Source organism: Mustela nivalis (assembly GCF_964662115.1).
Source record: "Mustela nivalis genome assembly, chromosome: 3".
Classification (NCBI taxonomy): Eukaryota; Metazoa; Chordata; class Mammalia; order Carnivora; family Mustelidae; genus Mustela; species Mustela nivalis.
Window position 1 is genome coordinate 133,603,630 of NC_139022.1, and position 21,465 is coordinate 133,625,094.

At 38.7% G+C, this 21,465-nt stretch overlaps 1 protein-coding gene across 3 annotated transcripts in view; it reads right to left on the reverse strand.

Moving 5' to 3' along the window:
- Positions 1-459: 459 nt before the first annotated feature.
- The window catches only part of SGCD (sarcoglycan delta), a 573,229-nt gene continuing 552,223 nt past the window's right edge, over positions 460-21,465 (reverse strand). For all 3 annotated transcript variants that reach the window (XM_082725032.1, XM_082725030.1, XM_082725031.1), the window contains exons 7-8: positions 2,224-2,347; positions 460-853 (exon numbers count right to left, since the gene is read on the reverse strand). In XM_082725032.1, the coding sequence (XP_082581158.1) occupies positions 680-853; positions 2,224-2,347 (298 nt within the window). In that variant the 3' untranslated portion in view covers positions 460-679. The remainder of the gene's footprint in view (positions 854-2,223; positions 2,348-21,465) is intronic.

Here is a 21,465-nt window from a genome sequence, read left to right on the forward strand (position 1 = left end):
TTTAAACTTCACTGAAATTCATCCTCCACATTCATGCAACTACAAAAGCCCCAGTACATTTGGCCGTGAAGGGAGAACAGCCCTTTTGTGTTCCTGCAGCTGACTTCTGTGGCACTGCCCCATCCCTCGCTTAAAAAGGGGGATGTGGGCCAGCCTTCCTAAAGCTAAAAATGGAAACGAAATGTCTATTTCAATACAAGGGTCTCACTGCTCGAGCGTGACTTGGAGATTCCCGCCATCACTGCCCTGTAATGACACTAAAGGGGAAGACACGTGGCTCCTCAAACATGTTGGTGAATATTCGGTTAAGTGTCTGATATACTGTGTGATTTGGAAGGGTGTGAGGAATGTTGGGCCTGCATCAGTGTTTTTTGATCTTATCATGTAGGTGGTGGGGTTGACATGGAAATGACGGTGTATCACAGGGTCACCCATGGTTCCTTTTGTACTGAAACCTCATTTTATACAGAGGATATATATATTTATTTATATATATTTATATATATTTATATCCACCCACACACATACACACGCACGCACGCACGCACGCACACACGCACACACACACGCACAAGGTCTTTGATAGGCTTTCTGTGTTCTAGTAAAAATAGCTGGCAGCCAGGGTCTAAAGCCAAAAACGGCCTTTCTGCTGCCGACAACGTCCACTATGGATGGTCTCTCAAAGGCAGACACTTGTGTTTATCTGACAAGTGGAACCAGCTCCTGCCTGGGACAGAAATAATCTCCCATTGGCGCAGACGCAGATCTCGAAGACCTTCTGCCTCGTTCCTGTAGGTGTGTAGGATCCGTGAGGCAGTCTAGGTAGTTGAATTTTCGCAGCATCTAACTTAATCTAAAGAGAGCGAATAGAAAGGAAAGAGTAGTTAGAAGCTGCCATCTGTTCTCTTGACATTCAGAGACAGGAGATGAATGTTCAACCTAAATGAGCACCTACTATGTGATGAATATTCTAGGCACTGAGAATTCAGCATTGAACATGACAGATAAAATCTCTACCCTCATAGAAGCTTATGTTCTACCAAGACAATGGCGCACTGGTCTATATTAGCAAAAGTGTGTGCAAAGTTGTATCATGCAGATGATGAAGTGAATCCCAGAGTGAAATCAATTTGGAAATGCCGGGTTAACCGTATCTTTCCTCTGGGGTCTTCAGACCCTCAGCTAGGTCTGTGTGCCTGGGAAGACTTTGCGAATATGCAGTACTTTCCAGTCTTAAATGACTGTTCAGATTATAATCAGTTCCTCCGGAATCTGGATTCTGAGAGCTATAATCTGCATAGGTAATGTAGTCACTATTTCTAAATGTGTGTGATTTGGAGTTTGGGGCTGTTTGAAGAGACCATTTTGATAAGTGAATGCTTTATCTGACTAGCTCTTTTAAAACAAATACAGCAAATGACCAATCAAGAGGTGGATTTGGTGCACACAAGCAGGTGGAAATGGATAACCTCTGAGCAGATATGAAAAGTGGAACACAGGTTTGCCTTAAAAAATATATACCATTTTTTCCTCCATTTAAAACCCTTAAACTGAAAGGCTCACTTCTGAACATGATGAAGACATTTTTAAAAGTCCGCAGTGTAATCCTCTTCTCCTGGGGGTTGGGCTGACCTTGTCTACACAAGCGTAAGCAGCTAGCTATGCTGTGCACCAAAGTGGGATTATATCGGGTGGAAGAAGGAATATGAGCAGTCCTCCCTCCTCTCGTTGCCTACTCCTACCCCGTTTTAGTTTTGCCTTGTCCTGACTGGGGATAGCTACTGGCTCCTGCTCTCCATTCTCAATGTAGAAACATACAAGGTAAAATTTAAAAAGGACTACAAGCAAATCACGTTCAGCTTGAGCCAGATACATGCGACATACAGCTTCATTAGGCTGGTTACCTAAATCTTGCTTTTGGGTGAGAGAAGGAGAATTCAGAAACCGCATTCATTTCCATAGCCAAGTGCGTCATTCTGTCCTGGTAGTTTACGCTATTACCTCAGCACTTCACAAATACTGAGTCCTCACTCTTACATGTAGTGGGTTAGGCTTACAACTGTGTTGTTTAACATATCTGCTCCAGACATGAAACCTTCTGATTGGCTCCTCCTGTGAGAAAGGTAGGATCAACTTCTGTGCTAAGGGAGTCTGGGAAAGTTGTGGGGAAGGTTGGCTCGTTGGCTCTGTGTCTCTCCAGACCTGCATCCGTCTCGCCCCTACCTCTCCGTCTTTGGACTCCAACCTCAGCTCGGTTCTGCAGGTGGCTTCCATATTGCCGGCTTCTGCATTAATTTCCACTCCTTTGGGGGCCTCCATCACCAGAGACCGGGTCGGGGACTCCAACCTGAAATACCCACAAGATGAAGATTAAAAAACCCCAGTTCACTTTTTTTTTTCTTTTTCTTTTGGTAAATTTGAGAGGAAGTTGCTGCTCAGAGCATTGACCCAAAATGGCATTTCAGTATTTGATCAGGAAAACTTTCCAGCTTTGCTTTACAAACCCGGTCAAGTTGATCGGGGAAGAAGTTACCTATCTGGGCTTTATCTTCATTGCATGTTGAAAAGATTGCCGGGAAGGTCTTCTAGGATCTTGGCTTCATTTTCTCTTACACCAACTCAATTATTTCTCTATCGGTATAATTAACCAAATTCTTATGTAAGTTTTGTTTATTTTTAGAGTAAAGCGATCTTGGGTCTCAACTGTGCTTTCTCAAATTGGTAGATATTCCTTCTACTTCAAAGAAAGAAGCAGAATTAGACAGAGTTTAAAAAAGGGACCTAGGAGTTAGGCCTAATGTAAGCACTGGGGCTGCCACACTGTGACCCTGACAAGACTCTTCTTCCTTTTCTAGAAGTTCCCAAAGGCTCAGTTTTCTCATCTATAAAGTGTCTCAAATGGTGCTTGGCACATTGGAAATGCATTATATGTATTAACTATTGCCATGACTGCTGTTGGTGTTATTATACCAGCAAATCATAAAGAAATTTCAGGCCTTACTCAACTGGTTGTCAAAAGAAGAAGGAGAAGAGCATAGGTTGTGAGGGGGATGGAGAGGGTAAGGAATTTGAGGGCAAAGGGGCAGCATGAGGAGAGGTTTTGATCATATGACTGTTGTGTATCTTGACTGCAGTGCCGGTTACAGGGCCCTCTCTGTTTGTGAAAACTCACATAACTGTACCCCCGAAGAGTGGATTTTCTTATATGTCATTAAAAAAGAAAGGAGAGAAGGTGAATCAGCTACACTCCATGTTAATTATGATAGCAAAACAGGCTAATACTCCTTAGAAAGATCCTTGCCTAATCCATTTATGTGAAAAACATTAACCATCCCCTGAATAGTCTAGATTTTAATACTATTGTCAAACAGCAGTGGACAAGGATCCCCTTCTCTGTTCACAAAGAAGGTATCCTAACTTAGGAAGCTCGGACCTCAGCATGACTCTCAAACAGCTCTGATTCTAATGAGTTTCCTGTGTTTTATTTCCGGGTCCCCAACTTCCGGATGGTTAGAACATGTTAACGAGGAACAACGTCCTCTCTGCCAACTGCTGGCTCTCCATTCTGCTCCCACCACTCCTTGCCAACCCTCTAGGGTTTCAGTAAGTGGCAGAAAGAATGAGCTGACCAGTAGGGACACCACCACTGAGTGATCCTAGGTGCCGTCCTACAGGTGCCAAGAGACAGTTCTTCCATGCCTCTCCATTGTGTTTGCATTTCCCCTGCAGTGACTCAACCAGAGTCCTAAAGAGGAATGAGAGGTCTAGAGCCCTGGTGAAAGATTGGCTTGAGCTTATGCTGAACTCATTCTTTCCTTTCTGACCTCACCCTTTGTGATGGCAAAAATCCCCCTGTCCCTACTGGCTCCTCACAGGACCTTCACCAAGTGGGTGCTGAGCTGGGGTGGTTCTGCCTCTAACATCAGCACACATGGGGGGGGGGGTCTTGACACCGGAGCAAGAGGGAGTGACGTCTGTGAGGCATAGTCTTGCTTCGGACCTTCATCCAACTCAGTTCAACTCCTCCTCTGCTCGTGATCCTCTCACTTTTGAAACATGAGGGTGCTTTTGTGTTATTTTCTTTGTTTCTCTCCCATAAAGTCTGGCTGGCTTACACACTTTATCCTGCATTTTCTAATATCTTCGGTTTTTACTCATGTTGATACCTTGCCCTTAATGGTGTAAGTTTCCCTTCCGGTAATATTTCTCTTCCGCTCCAACTTTGTTCCCCCTCCATTTTTTTTTTTTAAGAGTTTATTTATTTCCTTGACAGAGAGAGACACAGCAAGAGAGGGAACACAAGCAGGAGGAGTGGGAGAGGGAAAACAGGCTTCCTGCTGAGCAGGGAGTCTGATTCCAAGACCCTGAGACCAAGACCTGAGCCAAAGGCAGACGCCTAATGACAGAGCCACCCAGGCACACACCACCCCCGTTTCATTTTTTAAGATTTTATGTTCATCCTCTTTCTCAATGGCACTCCTGTCATCCACCCTCCCCAGGTGACAGTCCTCATGCCACCTTCTCTTTCACCTTCTTCCTTTTTTCCTCTCTTACTTGACCAGTTAACTTACAACTTCTCCCTACTCAGTGTACTAACTCATCTCTAACCTGGACTATTTGAGTGTCTCCCACATTTCATGTCTTCCTTTTTGCCAGTGTACTTCACACATGGGTTTGTTTCCTGAAGTACATTGGGAATATGTCCCTTCTCTTCTCAGTAGGTGACACACACCGTGCCAGGAGCTTTATATGTATTATCTCACTTATTCCTCACAAAAGTCCTCTGACTTCGGTACTCTTCGTCTTGATTGTGCCCACAAGGACACAGAGGTAGGAGACTGAAAGGGCAGAGGCAAGATTCAAACCCAGGTTTAGCCAGTATATTGTCCACTGTAACTTATCACTTCCAGAAAAATTGGACTTCTTTCCTATCAGGAAAAGGCCACCTTTTCATGGAATTAGTGCCTATATTTCCAAAACCAGTATCTGTCAGTAAGGGTAGGGTGATGGTCCTATGTAAGGCTCAGTGACGCAGACTTTCCAGTATGCACTATTTCTCAAACCTTAAACTGACATCAGTGACATCAAATTCAGGAGAGGGTGCATGTGTTCATATTTGGTATGTAGCACTCAAACGGAATGATTCATACAAAAAGATAGCTGGGGTTAAAAAGAGCTTGACATAGAAAAAAAAATGGAGCTAGGAGAACTTTATCAGATGAAGCACCGGCATTTTAGATGGGCATTAGAATTCATTTTACTCTTGTTCACTTCCTGCGGACTCTGAGATCAGCAGGAGGGCTCCTGGGACAGAGAAGGGGCCTCAGTCTTTTTCCCTCTCTCAGCCTTGGAAGTACTAGGGAGCCAAGAAAGAGAGCTTCTCTGAAATTGTCTCCTACTGTAAAAGCTACAGTAAGGGAGAAATGACAGTGTTCTGGAAGGGGAGGCAAAAAGGTAACTGCATTCTGTTTTCCAGCCTACTTTAAACGTCCTTGGCTGTTAGGTAGACGTAATAGTTTATTAAGATAGATACTCCTTATTAGTTAATGTTAATATTTCCATTGTGGGGAAAAAAGATCCTACAAGAGCCCTGTGGGGCCTGCATGGAGCTTGTGATGTCAACTTCTGACCCTAGATAACCAGTCACAGCACCATGGCTAAAATGGCCTTGAGCAAGAAAAAAAATGGGAGGAGGCTCCCTTCTGATCGGGGCCCATGAGGGTCCTGCTGGGTCTTGGAAAGGACTACCGCTTCTATTAGAAGAAAGTGCTTCCCTCTTATGGCAGGACCGAAAAAGACACAAAATGGAACTTTAGCCAGGCAGGGTGGTCCCGGGACTGGGCAAGAGTTCTCAAATTGAGTATCAGAATCCCCCAGAGGGCTTGTTAAAACACAGACTGCAGGCCTCCACCCCCAGAGTTTGGATATCAGAGGTCTAGAGAGGGGTCTAAACACCTGCAGGTGTGGCAGGTTGAAGATGCTTGTTCTGAAACCAGACTTTGAGAACCATTGCTTTAAAGCAAAGGTCATGAGCTGAGGTGCCCACAAAGGCGAGACAGGTGCTATAAATTAGAGACCCATACGGAAGCTGTGAGGAAAACAAGTCTCTGGACAACAATGCATGGCAGGTGATGGAAAGGCTTTCTACAGGGGGTCGCTTCCATTCTAAATTCGGCAGGTTACTGATGACCTTGGTCATCATTGGAGCTCTTTTTCCTCTTTCTACCACTTCCCTTTCTCCAGAGTTACTACTATTATGAATTTTGTGTTGCTGTTTTCTTGCTTCCTGTTATAATATCACTATAGGCTTGCCTCTTTATACAATGCATTGTTTACCACCGTGTGTTTTTGAACTTGACGTAGAGCAATTCCACTTACGTATTCTCCAGTGACTTTTCTGCCCTCAACATTGGATTTCTGAGATGCCTCCATGTGGTAGCACATAGCTGTAATGTATTCAGTCTCCTTGGCATTCTCTATTATGATTTGTCCATCCCTCTGTTGGACATGTGGGTTGCTTCCAGGTTTTTGTTTCTACAAACAGTGCATCTATGCATATTATGTATGTGGTTTTTGGTGCCCATGTGTAATTTTCTTTAGGAAAATGTGGAGTGGGATTGCTGGCTCCTAGAGTATGCATAACTATGGCTTTATTAGATGTAAGCTGTGTACACCAGTGTAGTGTATATAGTTCCTACTAGTAGTATATAGAGTTCTGGATATTCTACTCTCTTGCTAGCATTTGATAATGTTTTAGTGTGAAATGGGATGCTATTGTCTTTTTAAAATTTGCATTTCCCAGATTAGTAATGGAGTTAAGCATCTTTTCATTTGTCTGTAAATCATTTGGGATTCTCCTTTAGTGAAATGTCTTTTGTCCATTTTAATTGTTTTTATTGTTGTTATTCTGCATGTGTGAATTTTAACAATACTTTATATTCTGAAAAATAATTATTTAGCAGTTCTATGTACTTAGAATTTCTTTTTTGAGTCTGTGGTTGTGTTATTTCAGTCTGTGCTTAGCATGTTTTTAAGAAGGAAGTTTTGCATTTTAATGATAAATTTATGATCTTTTCTCTAGGGTTTGTGTTTTCTGAGTCTTGTTTGAGCAATCCTTCTATACACTGAGGCCATAAAGATCTAATATGCTGTTTTCACATTCAGGTTTTGCTTTTTCATTAAGTCTCTGATTCATCAGCTATTACTTTTTGTGTATGGTCTGAGGTGGAGGTTGAAACAGATGCAGATCCATGATCTCAAGATACATTGAAAAGATCTTATTTGGCTCTGTCGTATGGCATCGCCATATACCTATGGGTCTCTTTGGTGGTTTTCTAGTCTGTTTCACTATTCTATTTGTATAACTTTGTGACAATAATTAGTTATTTTATCTTCCTTATTACAGTTTTCAAAGACTTTTAAAGTCCTCTATCTCATAAGGCAAGTCCTCTTATCTTGGTCTTCATGAATGTCTTAGCTTTTTCTCCACATTCTGCCAACAGTTGTTATTTCTTGTCTTTTTATTCTAGCATTTTGATAGGTATAAAGCAATATCTCATTATGCTTTCGATTTGCATTGATTAGTCACGTGAATATTTCTCACATGACTGTTGACCATCTGTATGTCTTCTTTGGAATACTGTTTATTCAGGTACTCTTCTCATTTTTAAAATTGGATTATTTTGTTTTGTTTTGGTATTGAATTGTTTAAGTTATTTATATATTTAGATATTAACCTCTTATCAGAGGTATCATTTGCAAATATCTTCTCCCACTCAATAAGTTGCCTTTTCATTTTGTTGATGGTTTCCTCTGTACAAAAGTTTTTTAGTTTAACATAGTCCCAACAGTTTATTTTTGCTTTTGTTTCTTTGGCATTGAGGAGACATAGCTAGAAAAATGTTGGTAAAGCTGATTTCAAGAAAATTACTGCTTATGTCTTCTTCTAGAATTTTTATGGTTTTATATCTCACATTTAGGGCTTCAGTCCATTTTATTTTTGTGTATGCTGTAAGAAAGTGGTTTAGTTCATTAATGTGCATGAAACTGTCCAGTTTCCGCAGCACCATTTGTTAAAGAGTCTGTCTTTTCCCCATTGTATATTCTTGTCTCCTTTGTCATAGATTAATTTACCATGTAAATATGGGTTTATTTCTGGGCTCTTTATTCTGTTCCATTGATTTATGTGTCTATTTTTGTGCCAATACTATACTGCTTTGAATACTACAGCTTTGTAGTATTTCTTGAAATTTGGAATTACGATACTTACAGCTATGTTTTTCTTAAGATTGGTTTGAGTATTTAGGGTCTTTTGTGATTCCATACAAATTTTAAAATTATTTCTTTTAGTTCTGAAAAAAATGCTGTTGGTATTTTCAAACGGACCACACCAAACCTGTAGATTACTTTGGGTAGTAGAGACATTTTAACAATATGAATTCTTTGAATCCATGAGCATAGTATGTCTTTCTCTTTGTGTCATGTTCGATTTCTTTTATCAGTGTTTTATAGTATTTAGAGTATAGTTTTCACCTCCTTTGTTGATTATTATATATATATTTTTGGCACAATTGTAAATGGAATTGTTTTCTTCATTTCTATTTTTAGGGTACAGAAATGCACTAGATTCCTGTATATTAATTTTGTATCCTGAAACTTTATTGATAATCTGTTTTGTGCCTCTGATAGTTTTTTGGTAGAGTCTTTAGGGTTTTCTATGTACAGTTTCATGTCATTTGCAAATAATATATATTTTTTAATAGTATGAATGCATTTCACTTCTTCTTCTTATCTGACCACTGTGGCTAGAACTTCTATTACTATGTTCAATGAAAGTGGTGAGAGTGGACATCTTTGTTTTCTTCCTGATCTTAGAGGAAATGCTCTCAGTTGTTCACCATTGAGGACAGTATTAGCTGTGGGTATTTAATATATGGCCTTTATTATGCTGAGATATGTTCCCTCTAAAATCACTTCATTGAGAGTTTTTATCATGGACATTCAATTTTGTCACAGGTTTTTCTCCATCTATTAGGATAAGATGATTTTTTTTTTTTTTAAAGATTTTATTTATTTGTCAGAGAGAGAGCGAGCGAGAGCAAGCACAGGCAGACAGAGTGGAAGGCAGAGTCAGACAGAGAAGCAGGCTCCCTGCAGAGCAAGGAGCCCGATGTGGGACTCGATCCCAGGACGCTGGGATCATGACCTGAGCCGAAGGCAGCTGCTTAAGATGATTTTTACTTTTTTATTTTATTGATGTGGTGTATCACATTGACTGATTTATGAATACTGAATTGTCCTTGCATCCCCAGAAATAAAACTCAATTGATCATGATGAGTTATCCTTTTGGTGTACTATTGAATGTGGTTTGCTAATATCTTGTTCAGGATTTTTGCGTCTCTGTTCATTGGGGTATTGGCCTATAGTTTTTTGGTTTGTTTCTGTTTTTTTTTTTTTTTTTTTTTTTTTGTAGCATCTTTGGTTGTGGTATTCAAGGTAATGTTTGCCTTTAAAAGTATATTTGGGAGCTTTCCTTCCTCTTCTGTTTTTTTAATAGTTTGAGGAGAATGGGTATTAACTTTTCTTTAAATGCTTCATAGAATTCACCTTGTGAATTCACTGAGTTCTGGACTTTGGCTCGTTGGGAGTTTTTTGATTACTGATAGAATTTCGTTTTATTCAGATTTTCTATTTTCTTCCTGATACAGTTCTGGAAGGTTATATTTTTCTAGCAATTTATCCATGTTTTCCAGATTGTCCACTTTGTTGGCATATAATTTTTCATGGTGGTCTCATAATTCCGTGTATTTCTGTGGTTGTTGGTTGTTACTTCTGTTTCATTTCTGATTTCGGTTGTGCCCTCTTTTTTTCTTGATGATTTTGGCTAAAGGTTTATCAATTTTGATTATTTTTTTCAATCTTTATTTCATTTATTTCTGCTTTCTATTATTTCCTTCCTTCTACTAACCTTGAGCTTTGTTCTTTTTTCTAAATCCTTTAGGTGTAGGGTTAAATTGTTTGAGACTTTTCTTATTTCTTGAGGTAGGCTTGTATCACTATAAATTGCCTACTTAGAACTTCTGCTGTGTTCCAAAGATTTTGGAGCATGGTGTTTTCATTTTCATTTGTCTCCATATGTTTTTGATTTCCTCTTTGATTTCTTCATTGATCCACTGGCTGTGTGGTAGCATGTTGTTTAGCTTATGTATGTTTGTGTTTTTTTCAAGATTTTTTTTTTTGTGGTGATTGATTTCTAGTTTTATATTAGAAATTGTGATTAAAAAAAAAGATGAATGCTATGATTTCAATGAATCTTAAACTTATGAAGACTTGTTTTGTGTCCTAACATGTGATCTGTCTTGGAGAATATTCTATGTGCACTTGAAAAGAAATGTATATTCTGTTGTTTTTGGATGGGATGTTAAGCCCATCTGATCTAATATGTCATTCAAAGACACTGCTTCCTTCTTGATTTTCTGCCTGCATGATTTATCCACTGATGTAAGTGGGGGCATTAAAGTGCCCTACTATTATTGTATTACTATCTATTTCTCCCTTTGTTTCTGTTAATATTTGCTTATATATTTAGGTGCTCCTATGTTGGATGCATAGATATTTATAATTGTTATATTTTATTTTTGGATTGACCCCTTTTTAATTATGTAACGCCCTTCTTTGTCTTTTGTTGCAGTCTTTGTTTTAAAGTCTATTTTGTCTGATATAAATACTGCTACCTTGGCTTCTTTGTTTTAATTTCAATTTGCATGGACTATATTTTTCCAGTCTTTGATTTACAATCTGTATGTGTCTTTACATCTAAAGTGAGTCTCTTGTGGGCAGTAAATAGATGGGTCTTAATTTTATATTCATTGTACCACTCTGTCCTTTGATTGTAGCATTTAGACCATTTAAAGTAATTATTAATAGGTATGTACTTATTACTGTTTTGTTAATTGTTCTCTGGTTGTTTTTGTAGTTCTTTACATGACATTTTGATACACATATACTTTATGAAATAAATCTCCCAGTTAAGTTAATTAACATATCCATCACCTACATATTTCCCTTTTCCCCTACAGTTCTAAGAACATTTAAGATGTACTCTCAGGGCAGATTTCAAGTATACAATACATTATTATATAGTCACCATGCTGTATATTAGATCTCTAAAATTTACTCATCTAATTAAAATTACAGCTTATAGCTGAAAGTCTGTACCTTTATCCAGTCTCCTATTAGTCAATATTTGGTGGTTTCCAGTTTGGGGCACTTTTGCACAGACCACCATGAACATTATCATACAGATCTCTTTGAGAATAAAGATTTCCTTTCTCTTCAGTAGCTATGAGTGGAATAACTAGGTTATAGGATAGGTGTGTGTTTAAGAAGTTTGTAAAGGCCATCTAAGATGGCCCCTCATGATCTTTGCCTCTTGATACTTATGCCCTTATGTGATTTTTCTCCTTAGGTTGAACTGGTTGTAGTGACTTGCTTCTACATAAGTAGGCTATGAAAAGTGATGACATGTTATGAGATTAGGTTATAAAGAGGCTCTGACTTCCATTTGGGTTTGTGCTCTCTTCTCCCCACTCCCCCCACCACTCTGAGGGATACAAGCTGCCATCTTGAGAGCTGTCCGATGAAGATACCTAAGAACCTAAGGAAGCCCATTAGCTTATGAGGAATCAAGAACCTCAGTCTCACAGTCTACAGGAAAATTAATCTTTCCAACAGCCACAGGAGTGTGTTTGGAAATGGATTGTCCCAAAGTCAAGTATTCAAAGAGATACAGCTCTGAAGCAACAGTTTAATTGCAGCCTCACATGAATCTTGAGTCAGAGGCATCATCACTAAGTTGCAATCAGATTTCTGATCCACAGAAACTATGAGCTAATAAATGTCTGTTGCTTTAAGCTTTTAAGTTTTAGGGTAATAGGCTATGTAGCAGTAGAAAAATACAGTAAGAAACTGTCAAAACCTTTTTCCAAGACAGTTGCACTATTTTACATTCCTACAATCAACGGCTGTAGTAAAGTAAAACTTTCGTTACTTTGTAAAAAGTACTTTTTAGTAAGCAAGTAAAACTACGTAAAGTAAAACTATTCTGATGGCTTGAAAATGGTTCTTTACTATGGTTTCCATTTTTCTGATGACTAATCATGTTAGGTAGCTTTTCATGTGTTTATTGGCTATTCAAAGTTTTTTTTTTTTTTTTTTTTTAAGATTTTTATTTATTTGAGAGAGAGAGCGTGCCAGAGAGAGAGATCACGGGGTGGGGGGCAGAGGCCGAAGCAGACTCCCCATTAAGCAGGGAGCTCGATGGGGGCTCTATCCCAGGACCCTGAGATCAATACCTGAGCTAAAGCAGAAGCCTAACTGACTGGGAAACCCAGGTGCCCCAAAGATGTTCTTTTGGGAGGGCTCTGTTTAAATCCTAAGCCTAACTTTTTTGCAGTTGGATTATTTGTATTTTTATTGATTTTCTAGGTATTTCATGTAAAAATTCTTTTTCAGGTGGGTATATAGTATATATCAAAGTTTTTTCTCCCACTCCATGACTAGGCTTTTCTTTTCTCTCCTTTTCCTCCTCCCCCTCCCTTTCTTAAACAATGACTCTTGATGAATTTATATTTAGTATTTTTTGTGACATCTGTCATAAACCAACACTTACCCCAGGTCACAAAGATAGCCTCTTATGTTTTCTTCCAGAAGCTTTATAGTTTTAGCTTTTATATTAGATTTATGATACATCTTGAATTAGTTTTTAAGAATAGTATTGAGGTTCTCTCTTTCCCAATGGATTTATCCAATTGCTGCAACACCATTTATTGAAAAGATAACCCTTTCCCCATTGAAGAGCACTGGTCCTTTGGTTGTAAGTCCATTGGGCGCCTGGGTGGCTCAGTGGGTTAAAGCCTCTACCTTCGGCTCAGGTCATGATCTCGGGGTCCTCGGATGGAGCCCCACATTGGGCTCTCTGCTCGGCAGGGAGCCTGCTTCCTCCCTCTCTCTGATTGTCTCTCTGCCTACTTGTGATCTCTGTCTGTCAAATAAATAAATAAAATCTTAAAAAAAAAGACACTAAAAAAAGAAAGTCCATTTATCATCTATTTGTAGATCTATTTCTAAAGTCTATTCTATTCTATTTATCTATGCTCCTGCTAATATCGAATTGTCTTGATTATCATAACTTTATAATAAGTCTTAAAATCAGGCAGTGTCAGTCCTTTAACTTTTGTAAAAGGAAAACGGATTCTTTTGGCTATTCTATATTCTTTCCTATTCCATATGGATCTTTAAAGCCTGCTAGGATTTTGATTGGGACTGTGAACCCATAAATCAATTTTGGGGAGAGTTGATATCTTAATAATATTGAATCTTTAATGGATTTTCTTTTTTAATCTAGTAGCCCAAATTCACTATTCTTGATTTATGTCCTATTGTTATATATTTTGGTTTGTATTCTTTAATCCATCAAGATTACTGTTGATACAATGTTCATTTACATGTCCATGTATTTTGTATTTTCTTCATTTATTTTGTCATCTTAAAATCTCCTTTTTTGGTTTTGGACATAAAAATATTGCATAATTAATATATTACAATGTATGAACTTAACTGATTATTGTTAAATCTGAGCTAAGAATAAATGAGGATTCATTTACTAATCTCTCAACTTTTTTGCATGATTGAAGTTCTTTTTTATTTAAATTCGATTAATTAACATATAGTGTATTATTAGTTTCAGAGGTAGAGCTCAGTGATTCATCAGTCTTCCATAATACCCAGTGCTTATTATATCACATGCCCTCTTTAATATCCATCACCCAGTTACCTACCCCTATTTCTTTCCTATGATTAAAAGTGTCTTAAGGTTTATCCGTTTAGTCTTATTATTAGTTTTATTTTTCCCTCCCTTTCCTCTGATCCTCTGTGTTGTTTCTTAAATTCCACATATGAGTGGGATCATATGATAACTGCCTTTGTTTTTAACATTAAAAAAAAAAAAACAAAAACCTTGCTATTTTCCTCTGGTGAGGGTCTGCTGGGAAAAATCTTCAATTTTGTGTTTTTTCTGGAATAAATATTTAATTTTTGTGCCCTCCCTTGTGGGAGGTATTTTGGCTAGATGCACAACTAGTTATTTTCTCTGGGAAATTGAAGATACTCCTTTGTATTCTTGTTTTCATGGTTGTGGTTAATAATGAAGTCAGCTGTCAGTCTAATTTTAATTCTACAACTTCTATCTGATTTTTTTCTCTCCTGCTTTTTATCTTTAGTACTCTGGTATGTTATTCTGATGTGTCTATTTCATTTTATTCTACCTGATTTTGGGGGGGAGAGGGAACTCACTCTAAATTTGTAATTTTGTGTCTTTCATCACTTCTGGACAATACTCGGCTTATATTAAATTGTTTTTGTTCCATTCTCTTACTCTTCTCATCCTGAAACTTGAATTAGACGTTCTTACTAGAGCATTCCTGTAATATATGTCTCCCTGTTTGGGGGTAATTTTCAGATATATTTTCATGTCTCATTTTTCATCTATTTCTCTTTGTATCCATTAGAGTTTTATTTTTTGAGACTATATTTTCATTTCTGAAAATTGTTTCATTTTCTTATTTATCTGTCATTCTTCTCTTTATATTTTACTTTTTCAATTCAGTCTTTAGTTTCTTCACTCACAGTTAACAACTTATTTTATATCTTTCTCTGATACGTCTTCTATTGGAAGCTTCCATTGGTTTACATTGGCTGCCTTTTTTCCCTGCTTGCTTTTCCTGCTCATGGTGCCTTATTTGAGTATTTCATATTTTTCAACTGCGGGCTCGTATTTTTCTTAATCCTCAGAAAGTACTTGAGACCTGTATTTAGGATGCTTTTCTCTAGAGAGGATTTGCATTTGTTTCCATCAGTCATTGGTACCACCATCAGCTTGGGCCCACTGTAAACCAGTTTCTTTGCTTGAGGTTTTATAACCACCCTGGTAATACACATTCAGATTATAAATCAGAGTAAGGGCCAATTTGGAGTTACTAAAATTTGGAGCAGTGTTTTCTTTCCCTTCCTTTCAATGCTGAGATTCAAAATACGTAACTTCCCTTGCAGTCTTCTGGGTGGAAGGGTTAGAGTGAAGACTACATGGGTTGAATTCTATTACACTGAGGGTTTGGTACACTGGGGTCCAAGTTTCACTGTGGGGTCTCTAATGAGACTACCCACTTCAGGTGGGCCCTGAGATGTATTTTGCTTCCATTAAAACTGTAGCTGAATTTCATGTAGTGTAGCAAAATCTGTAAAGTTATAGCTGGGCTCGATGTTCAGATTATTTCTCTAGGTTCCCATCCTATTTTAGTTCTTGGACTCTGGAAAATCGCAATTTCCAGCTCAACACACTTAAAATATTTTAAAGATATTTTTCTGTTGTAGTTTCAGTTGTTTTCAGTGGATGGGCTGCTCAGGGTACGTAGACTACCATTCTGTTGCACCAAAGGTCTGAGTGTCTGATTTTTTTCAAAAGAAGATGGAAATTCAAATTGTAGACTGAAATCACCTCAACTTTAAAACTTGGTAGCTTATTACTATTTTATACCATGAATGTGCCAACTTTTTAAGAGCCGGATCTGGTCTAAGAGTTGCCAGTTTGCTAGAAAACCATCTAGAAGTTTATTGATCAGAGTTCAATCAGAGAAAGAGAACCTCTGTGAATAAAATATATATATATATATCGGTACATTATAGGAACTTAATGTGACTTAGTGTCTGATCCTGGGTCTGAAGTCAACAGAGCAGGCAGTCAGGAAGGGAAGATGGATGTGAAGTGGGGGAGAGGATGAGCTAGAACCCACCAGGAAGAAGTGGTAAGACACTGTCCCAGACAGCAGTTCAAAGGTTCTGATTCGGTGGTAGAAAAGCTGCTGCCCTTCTTTATAAAGCAAAGCATGGAGCTCGTACGTGAGTTGGAGGGGGTTAAAGAATTCGCTGCTGACTCACACTAAGAGGGTGAGCTGGCAGGTGACCTCCCACAGTGCATGGTGCCCTGTACTGACTTTCCAGGATAAAAGGAAGATACCTGCTATACCTCCCACCCCCCAAGCCTCACACAGCCATGCTAACTCAGTGCAGGGAAATCCAGGAAACATAGATCTAACTTAGCTGAATCGGCACAATATAAATCCATCTCACATCATACAATTTTATTTTTTTTTTAAGATTTTATTTATTTATTTGACATAAATCACAAGTTGGCAGGGAGGCAGACAGAGAGAGAGGAAGGGAATCAGGCTCCCCGCTGAGCAGAGAGCCCAGTGTGGGGCTTGATTCCAGGACCCTGGGATCATGACCTGAGCCGAAGGCAGAGGCTTTAACCTACTGAGCCACTCAGGTGCCCCTCATCATACCATTTTAAATGGCTGCTTTGATTTGAACATACTGTACTCAGTGGAATTAACTTCCAGTACAGAAACTAGTAGAAATAAAATAGGCACCTATAAAAAGTGAGAAATGTGGGCTTTTCTAATTATATTGGCTCTACTGTTAAGTTGAGTTACTTAACAGTAGTTAAGTTACTTTGAATTCAAGCCCCTCATGTCTGCAGTTGGTATTTAAGTTTTACCAATGAAGCTGTTGAATTTTAGAGATAGCTCTGTCTTTAAATCCCGAGTTGAAAAATCTAGGCAGAATATTCTAGGGTTCTGCTCTGCAGATTTAAGAAATGGATTGGATATTCTCATTTGAAGGCCATTTCTCTCAGAAAAGCAGTGATATTTTGTCCTTTAGAGCAAAACTGTTTTGAAGTTTGCTTCTCTAAAAGGCAAGTCAGCCCATCACAAAAACATTCTTTTGAATCAGTCCCTCTTTTCTAGTGTAGAGTGTGTGACATATTTAATAAACATTTATTACTCTAGGCCTAAGGGACACAGTGAAGTGACCTATATCCCAGACTGGTAGTGTCTGGGGCTGGTCTCCAAGGTCCATGAAGAACTGACTCACTTATTTGGTTAACAAACATTTATTGAATTCCTAGTACATGCAAAATGCTGGGGTCACAGTTGTAAACAAGATAGCCCTAATCCTTACCCTAGTGGGTTTATGTGCTACGGAGAGTTAGAAACATTAAGCAACTTGTTTATGGCGGTGAAGAGTCCTTGATGGAGAAGTTATAAGGACCTTATAGCTGCGGACCAGGTCCTGGAAGAGCTTGAGCCTAGGAAGCCTTATGCTGACACCTGAAAGATGAGAAGGGGTTAGCCTGGTGAGAGATGAATGTGTCAAGCAGAGGGAGCCACATGCCTAAAGACTTTAAGGACAGAATAGATTTTTTAAGTGAAGAGAAATTCTAAGAAGACTGATAGAGAATGTGGTATTAATAGGGGGAGGTAAGTCAGGCAGGACCTTGCAGAACATGGTGAGATGAAGGATTTAAAGGGGAGAAGTGGTGTAGGGGAGAACATGGTTGGTGGTGTAAGGGTGATCATGGACAACATGATCAAATGTTCATGCTGCAACAATGACAGTGATGGTTAATTTTGCACTCAGCTTGACTGGGCTGTGGCAAACCCAGACAATTGTCAAACGTTATTCTGAGTCTGTAAGGGTGTTACTGGATGCGATTAATATTTAAATCAGTAGACTGAGGAGACTACCCTCCCTAAGGTGGGTGGGCCTCATCTAATCAGCTGAAGACCTGAATGGAACAAGAGAAAATTTTCCTGCTCTCCGACTGGAACTTATACCATGGACTGTCTTGAGTCACCAACTTGCTAACTGCAGGTCTTGGAACTTCTCAGCTTCCATAATCGTGCAAGCCAATTTTTTTAAATATATCAAATATATAGGATATAATATAGGACATGTTTTTCCTCGTGATTCTGTTTATTTAGAGAACCCTAATACTACACACACACACACACACACACACAATTTTTTTTTAAGTGTTTACATATATGGCTACCGAGTGGATATAAGTGGGGTAGAGGGGCAAGAAAATGGAAAGAGAGCAGACAGGAGTTATCCAGGTGGGAGAAGACAGTGACTTGGATTTGATGATGCAGTGGCTCAAAGACATGTTGAATTGGGGGTTGGAGATTTGAAGTGGAAATGTGGACTTGCAGGGCTAGGAGACGGAGAAATGGGAGGTATGTTTGGTCATTGTTGGCAGTGTATTTCTGTAGTGCTGAGTTAATGATTCTGTCCACAATGCAAAAGACATATTTGAAAACCTAGTCAGAGTCTGTGGACTTGTTTTGACTGGTGAGACTAGGCAGGTGCATGGCAAGAACTAGCTGTCTCCACCAAGTAACGATGGTGGCATCCAATCATAGTGAACATTTCCTCTGAAATATGCTCTTTCTATTGCCAGAGGTGAAGCAAATTCCGGACCAGAATTCCAAAGTGCCCACACTCTGTTGCCCTTTTGAGGTGGTTTCACAGTGCTTGTGTGGCCCAGGGAACATGACAACGAGAAATGTGGTTGTGTCTCCTAGGTTTATGAAGCCCTGGAGAAATGTTTTCTTTATTGAACTATCATTTCCTGGCACATTTCTACATTTATTTGTAACCTTTCCTTCTCTACTCAAATTCCATTTCAAGTACCTGTAAAGCATGGCGCAGCAACTGTGTCCCTTTCTTCCTTGGTTACGCTCAGAAGTGTCATGAATCAAAAAACCCCACAAAACTTTAAATGCTATCACAACGTCTGCTTTTAAAACTCAGAGAAGCTGGCCTCATAAAATGAGTTTGGAAGTTTTCCTTCCATTTCTATTTTTTGGAACAGTTTCAGGAGAATAGGAATTAGTTCTTCTTTGAATGTTTGGTAGAATTCCCCCGGGAAGCCATCTGGCCCTGGGCTTTTGTTTGTTTGGAGATTTTTAATGACTGTTTCAATCTCCTTACTGGTTATGGGTCTGTTCAGGCTTTCTATTTCTTCCTGGTTCAGTTGTGGTAGTTTATATGTTTCTAGGAATGCATCCATTTCTTCCAGATTGTCAAATTTATTGCCGTAGAGTTGCTCATAGTATGTTCTTATAATAGTTTGTATTTCTTTGGTGTTAGTTGTGATCTCTCCTCTTTCATTCATGATTTTATTTATTTGAGTCCTTTCTCTTTTCTTTTTGATAAGTTGGGCCAGGGGTTTATCAATTTTATTAATTCTTTCAAAGAACCAGCTCCTAGTTTCGTTGATTTGTTCTATTGTTTTTTTGGTTTCTATTTCATTGATTTCTGCTCTGATCTTTATGATTTCTCTTCTCCTGCTGGGCTTAGGGTTTCTTTCTTGTTCTTTCTCCAGCTCCTTTAGGTGTAGGGTTAGGCTGTGTACCTGAGACCTTTCTTGTTTCTTGAGAAAGGCTTGTACCGCTATATATTTTCCTCTCAGGACTGCCTTTATTGTGTCCCACAGATTTTGAACCGTTGTATTTTCATTATCATTTGTTTCCATGATTTTTTTCAATTCTTCTTTAATTTCCCGGTTGACCCATTCATTCTTTAGAAGGATAGTGTTTAGTCTCCATGTATTTGGGTTCTTTCCAAACTTCCTTTTGTGGTTGAGTTCTAGCTTTAGAGCATTGTGGTCTGAAAATATGCAGGGAATGATCCCAATCTTTTGATACCGGTTGAGTCCTGATTTAGGACCGAGGATGTGATCTATTCTGGAGAATGTTCCATGTGCACTAGAGAAGAATGTGTATTCTGTTGCTTTGGGATGAAATGTTCTGAATATATCTGTGATGTCCATCTGGTCCAGTGTGTCGTTTAAGGCCTTTATTTCCTTGCTGATCTTTTGCTTGGATGACCTGTCCATTTCAGTGAGGGGAGTGTTAAAGTCCCCTACTATTATTGTATTATTGTTGATGTGTTTCTTTGATTTTGTTATTAATTGGTTTATATAGTTGGCTGCTCCCACGTTGGGGGCATAGATATTTAAAATTGTTAAATCTTCTTGTTGGACAGAACCTTTGAGTATGATATAGTGTCCTTCCTCATCTCTTATTATAGTCTTTGGCTTAAAATCTAATTGATCTGATATAAGGATTGCCACTCCTGCTTTCTTCTGATGTCCATTAGCGTGGTAAATTCTTTTCCACCCCCTCACTTTAAATCTGGAGGTGTCTTCGGGCTTAAAATGAGTTTCTTGGAGGCAACATATAGATGGGTTTTGTTTTTTTATCCATTCTGATACCCTGTGTCTTTTGACAGGGGCATTTAGCCCATTCACATTCAGGGTAACTATTGAGAGATATGAATTTAGTGCCATTGTATTGCCTGTAAGGTGACTGTTATTGTATATGGTCTCTGTTCCTTTCTGATCTACCACTTGTAGGCTCTCTCTTTGCTTAGAGGACCCCTTTCAATATTTCCTGTAGAGCTGGTTTGGTATTTGCAAATTCTTTCAGTTGTTGTTTGTCCTGGAAGCTTTTAATCTCTCCTTCTATTTTCAATGATAGCCTAGCTGGATATAGTATTCTGGGCTGCATGTTTTTCTCGTTTAGTGCTCTAAAAACTCATTTTATGAGGCCAGCATCACCTTGATCCCAAAACCAGACAAGGATCCCACCAAAAAAGAGAGCTATAGACCTATATCCTTGATGAACACAGATGCGAAAATACTCAACAAAATACTAGCCAATAGGATTCAACAGTACATTAAAAAGATTATTCACCACGACCAAGTGGGATTTATTCCAGGGCTGCAAGGTTGGTTCAACATCCGCAAATCAGTCAATGTGATACAACACATCAATAAAAGAAAGAACAAGAACCATATGATACTCTCAATAGATGCTGAAAAAGCATTTGACAAAGTACAGCATCCCTTCCTGATCAAAACTCTTCAAAGTGTAGGGATAGAGGGCACATACCTCAATATCATCAAAGCCATCTATGAAAAACCCACCGCAAATATCATTCTCAATGGAGAAAAACTGAAAGCTTTTCCACTAAGGTCAGGAACACGGCAGGGATGTCCATTATCACCACTGCTATTCAACATAGTACTAGAGGTCCTAGCTTCAGCAATCAGACAACAAAAGGAAATTAGAGGCATCCAAATTGGCAAAGAAGAAGTCAAATTATCACTCTTCGCAGATGATATGATACTATATGTGGAAAACCCAAAAGACTCCACTCCAAAACTGCTAGAACTTATACAGGAATTCAGTAAAGTGTCAGGATATAAAATCAATGCACAGAAATCAGTTGCATTTCTCTACACCAACAGCAAGACAGAAGAAAGAGATATTAAGGAGTCAATCCCATTTACAATTGCATCCAAAACCATAAGATACCTAGGAATAAACCTAACCAAAGAGACACAGAATCTATACTCAGAAAACTATAAAGTACTCATGAAAGAAATTGAGGAAGACACAAAGAAATGGAAAAATGTTCCATGCTCCTGGATTGGAAGAATAAATATTGTGAAAATGTCTATGCTACCTAAAGCAATCTACACATTTAATGCAATT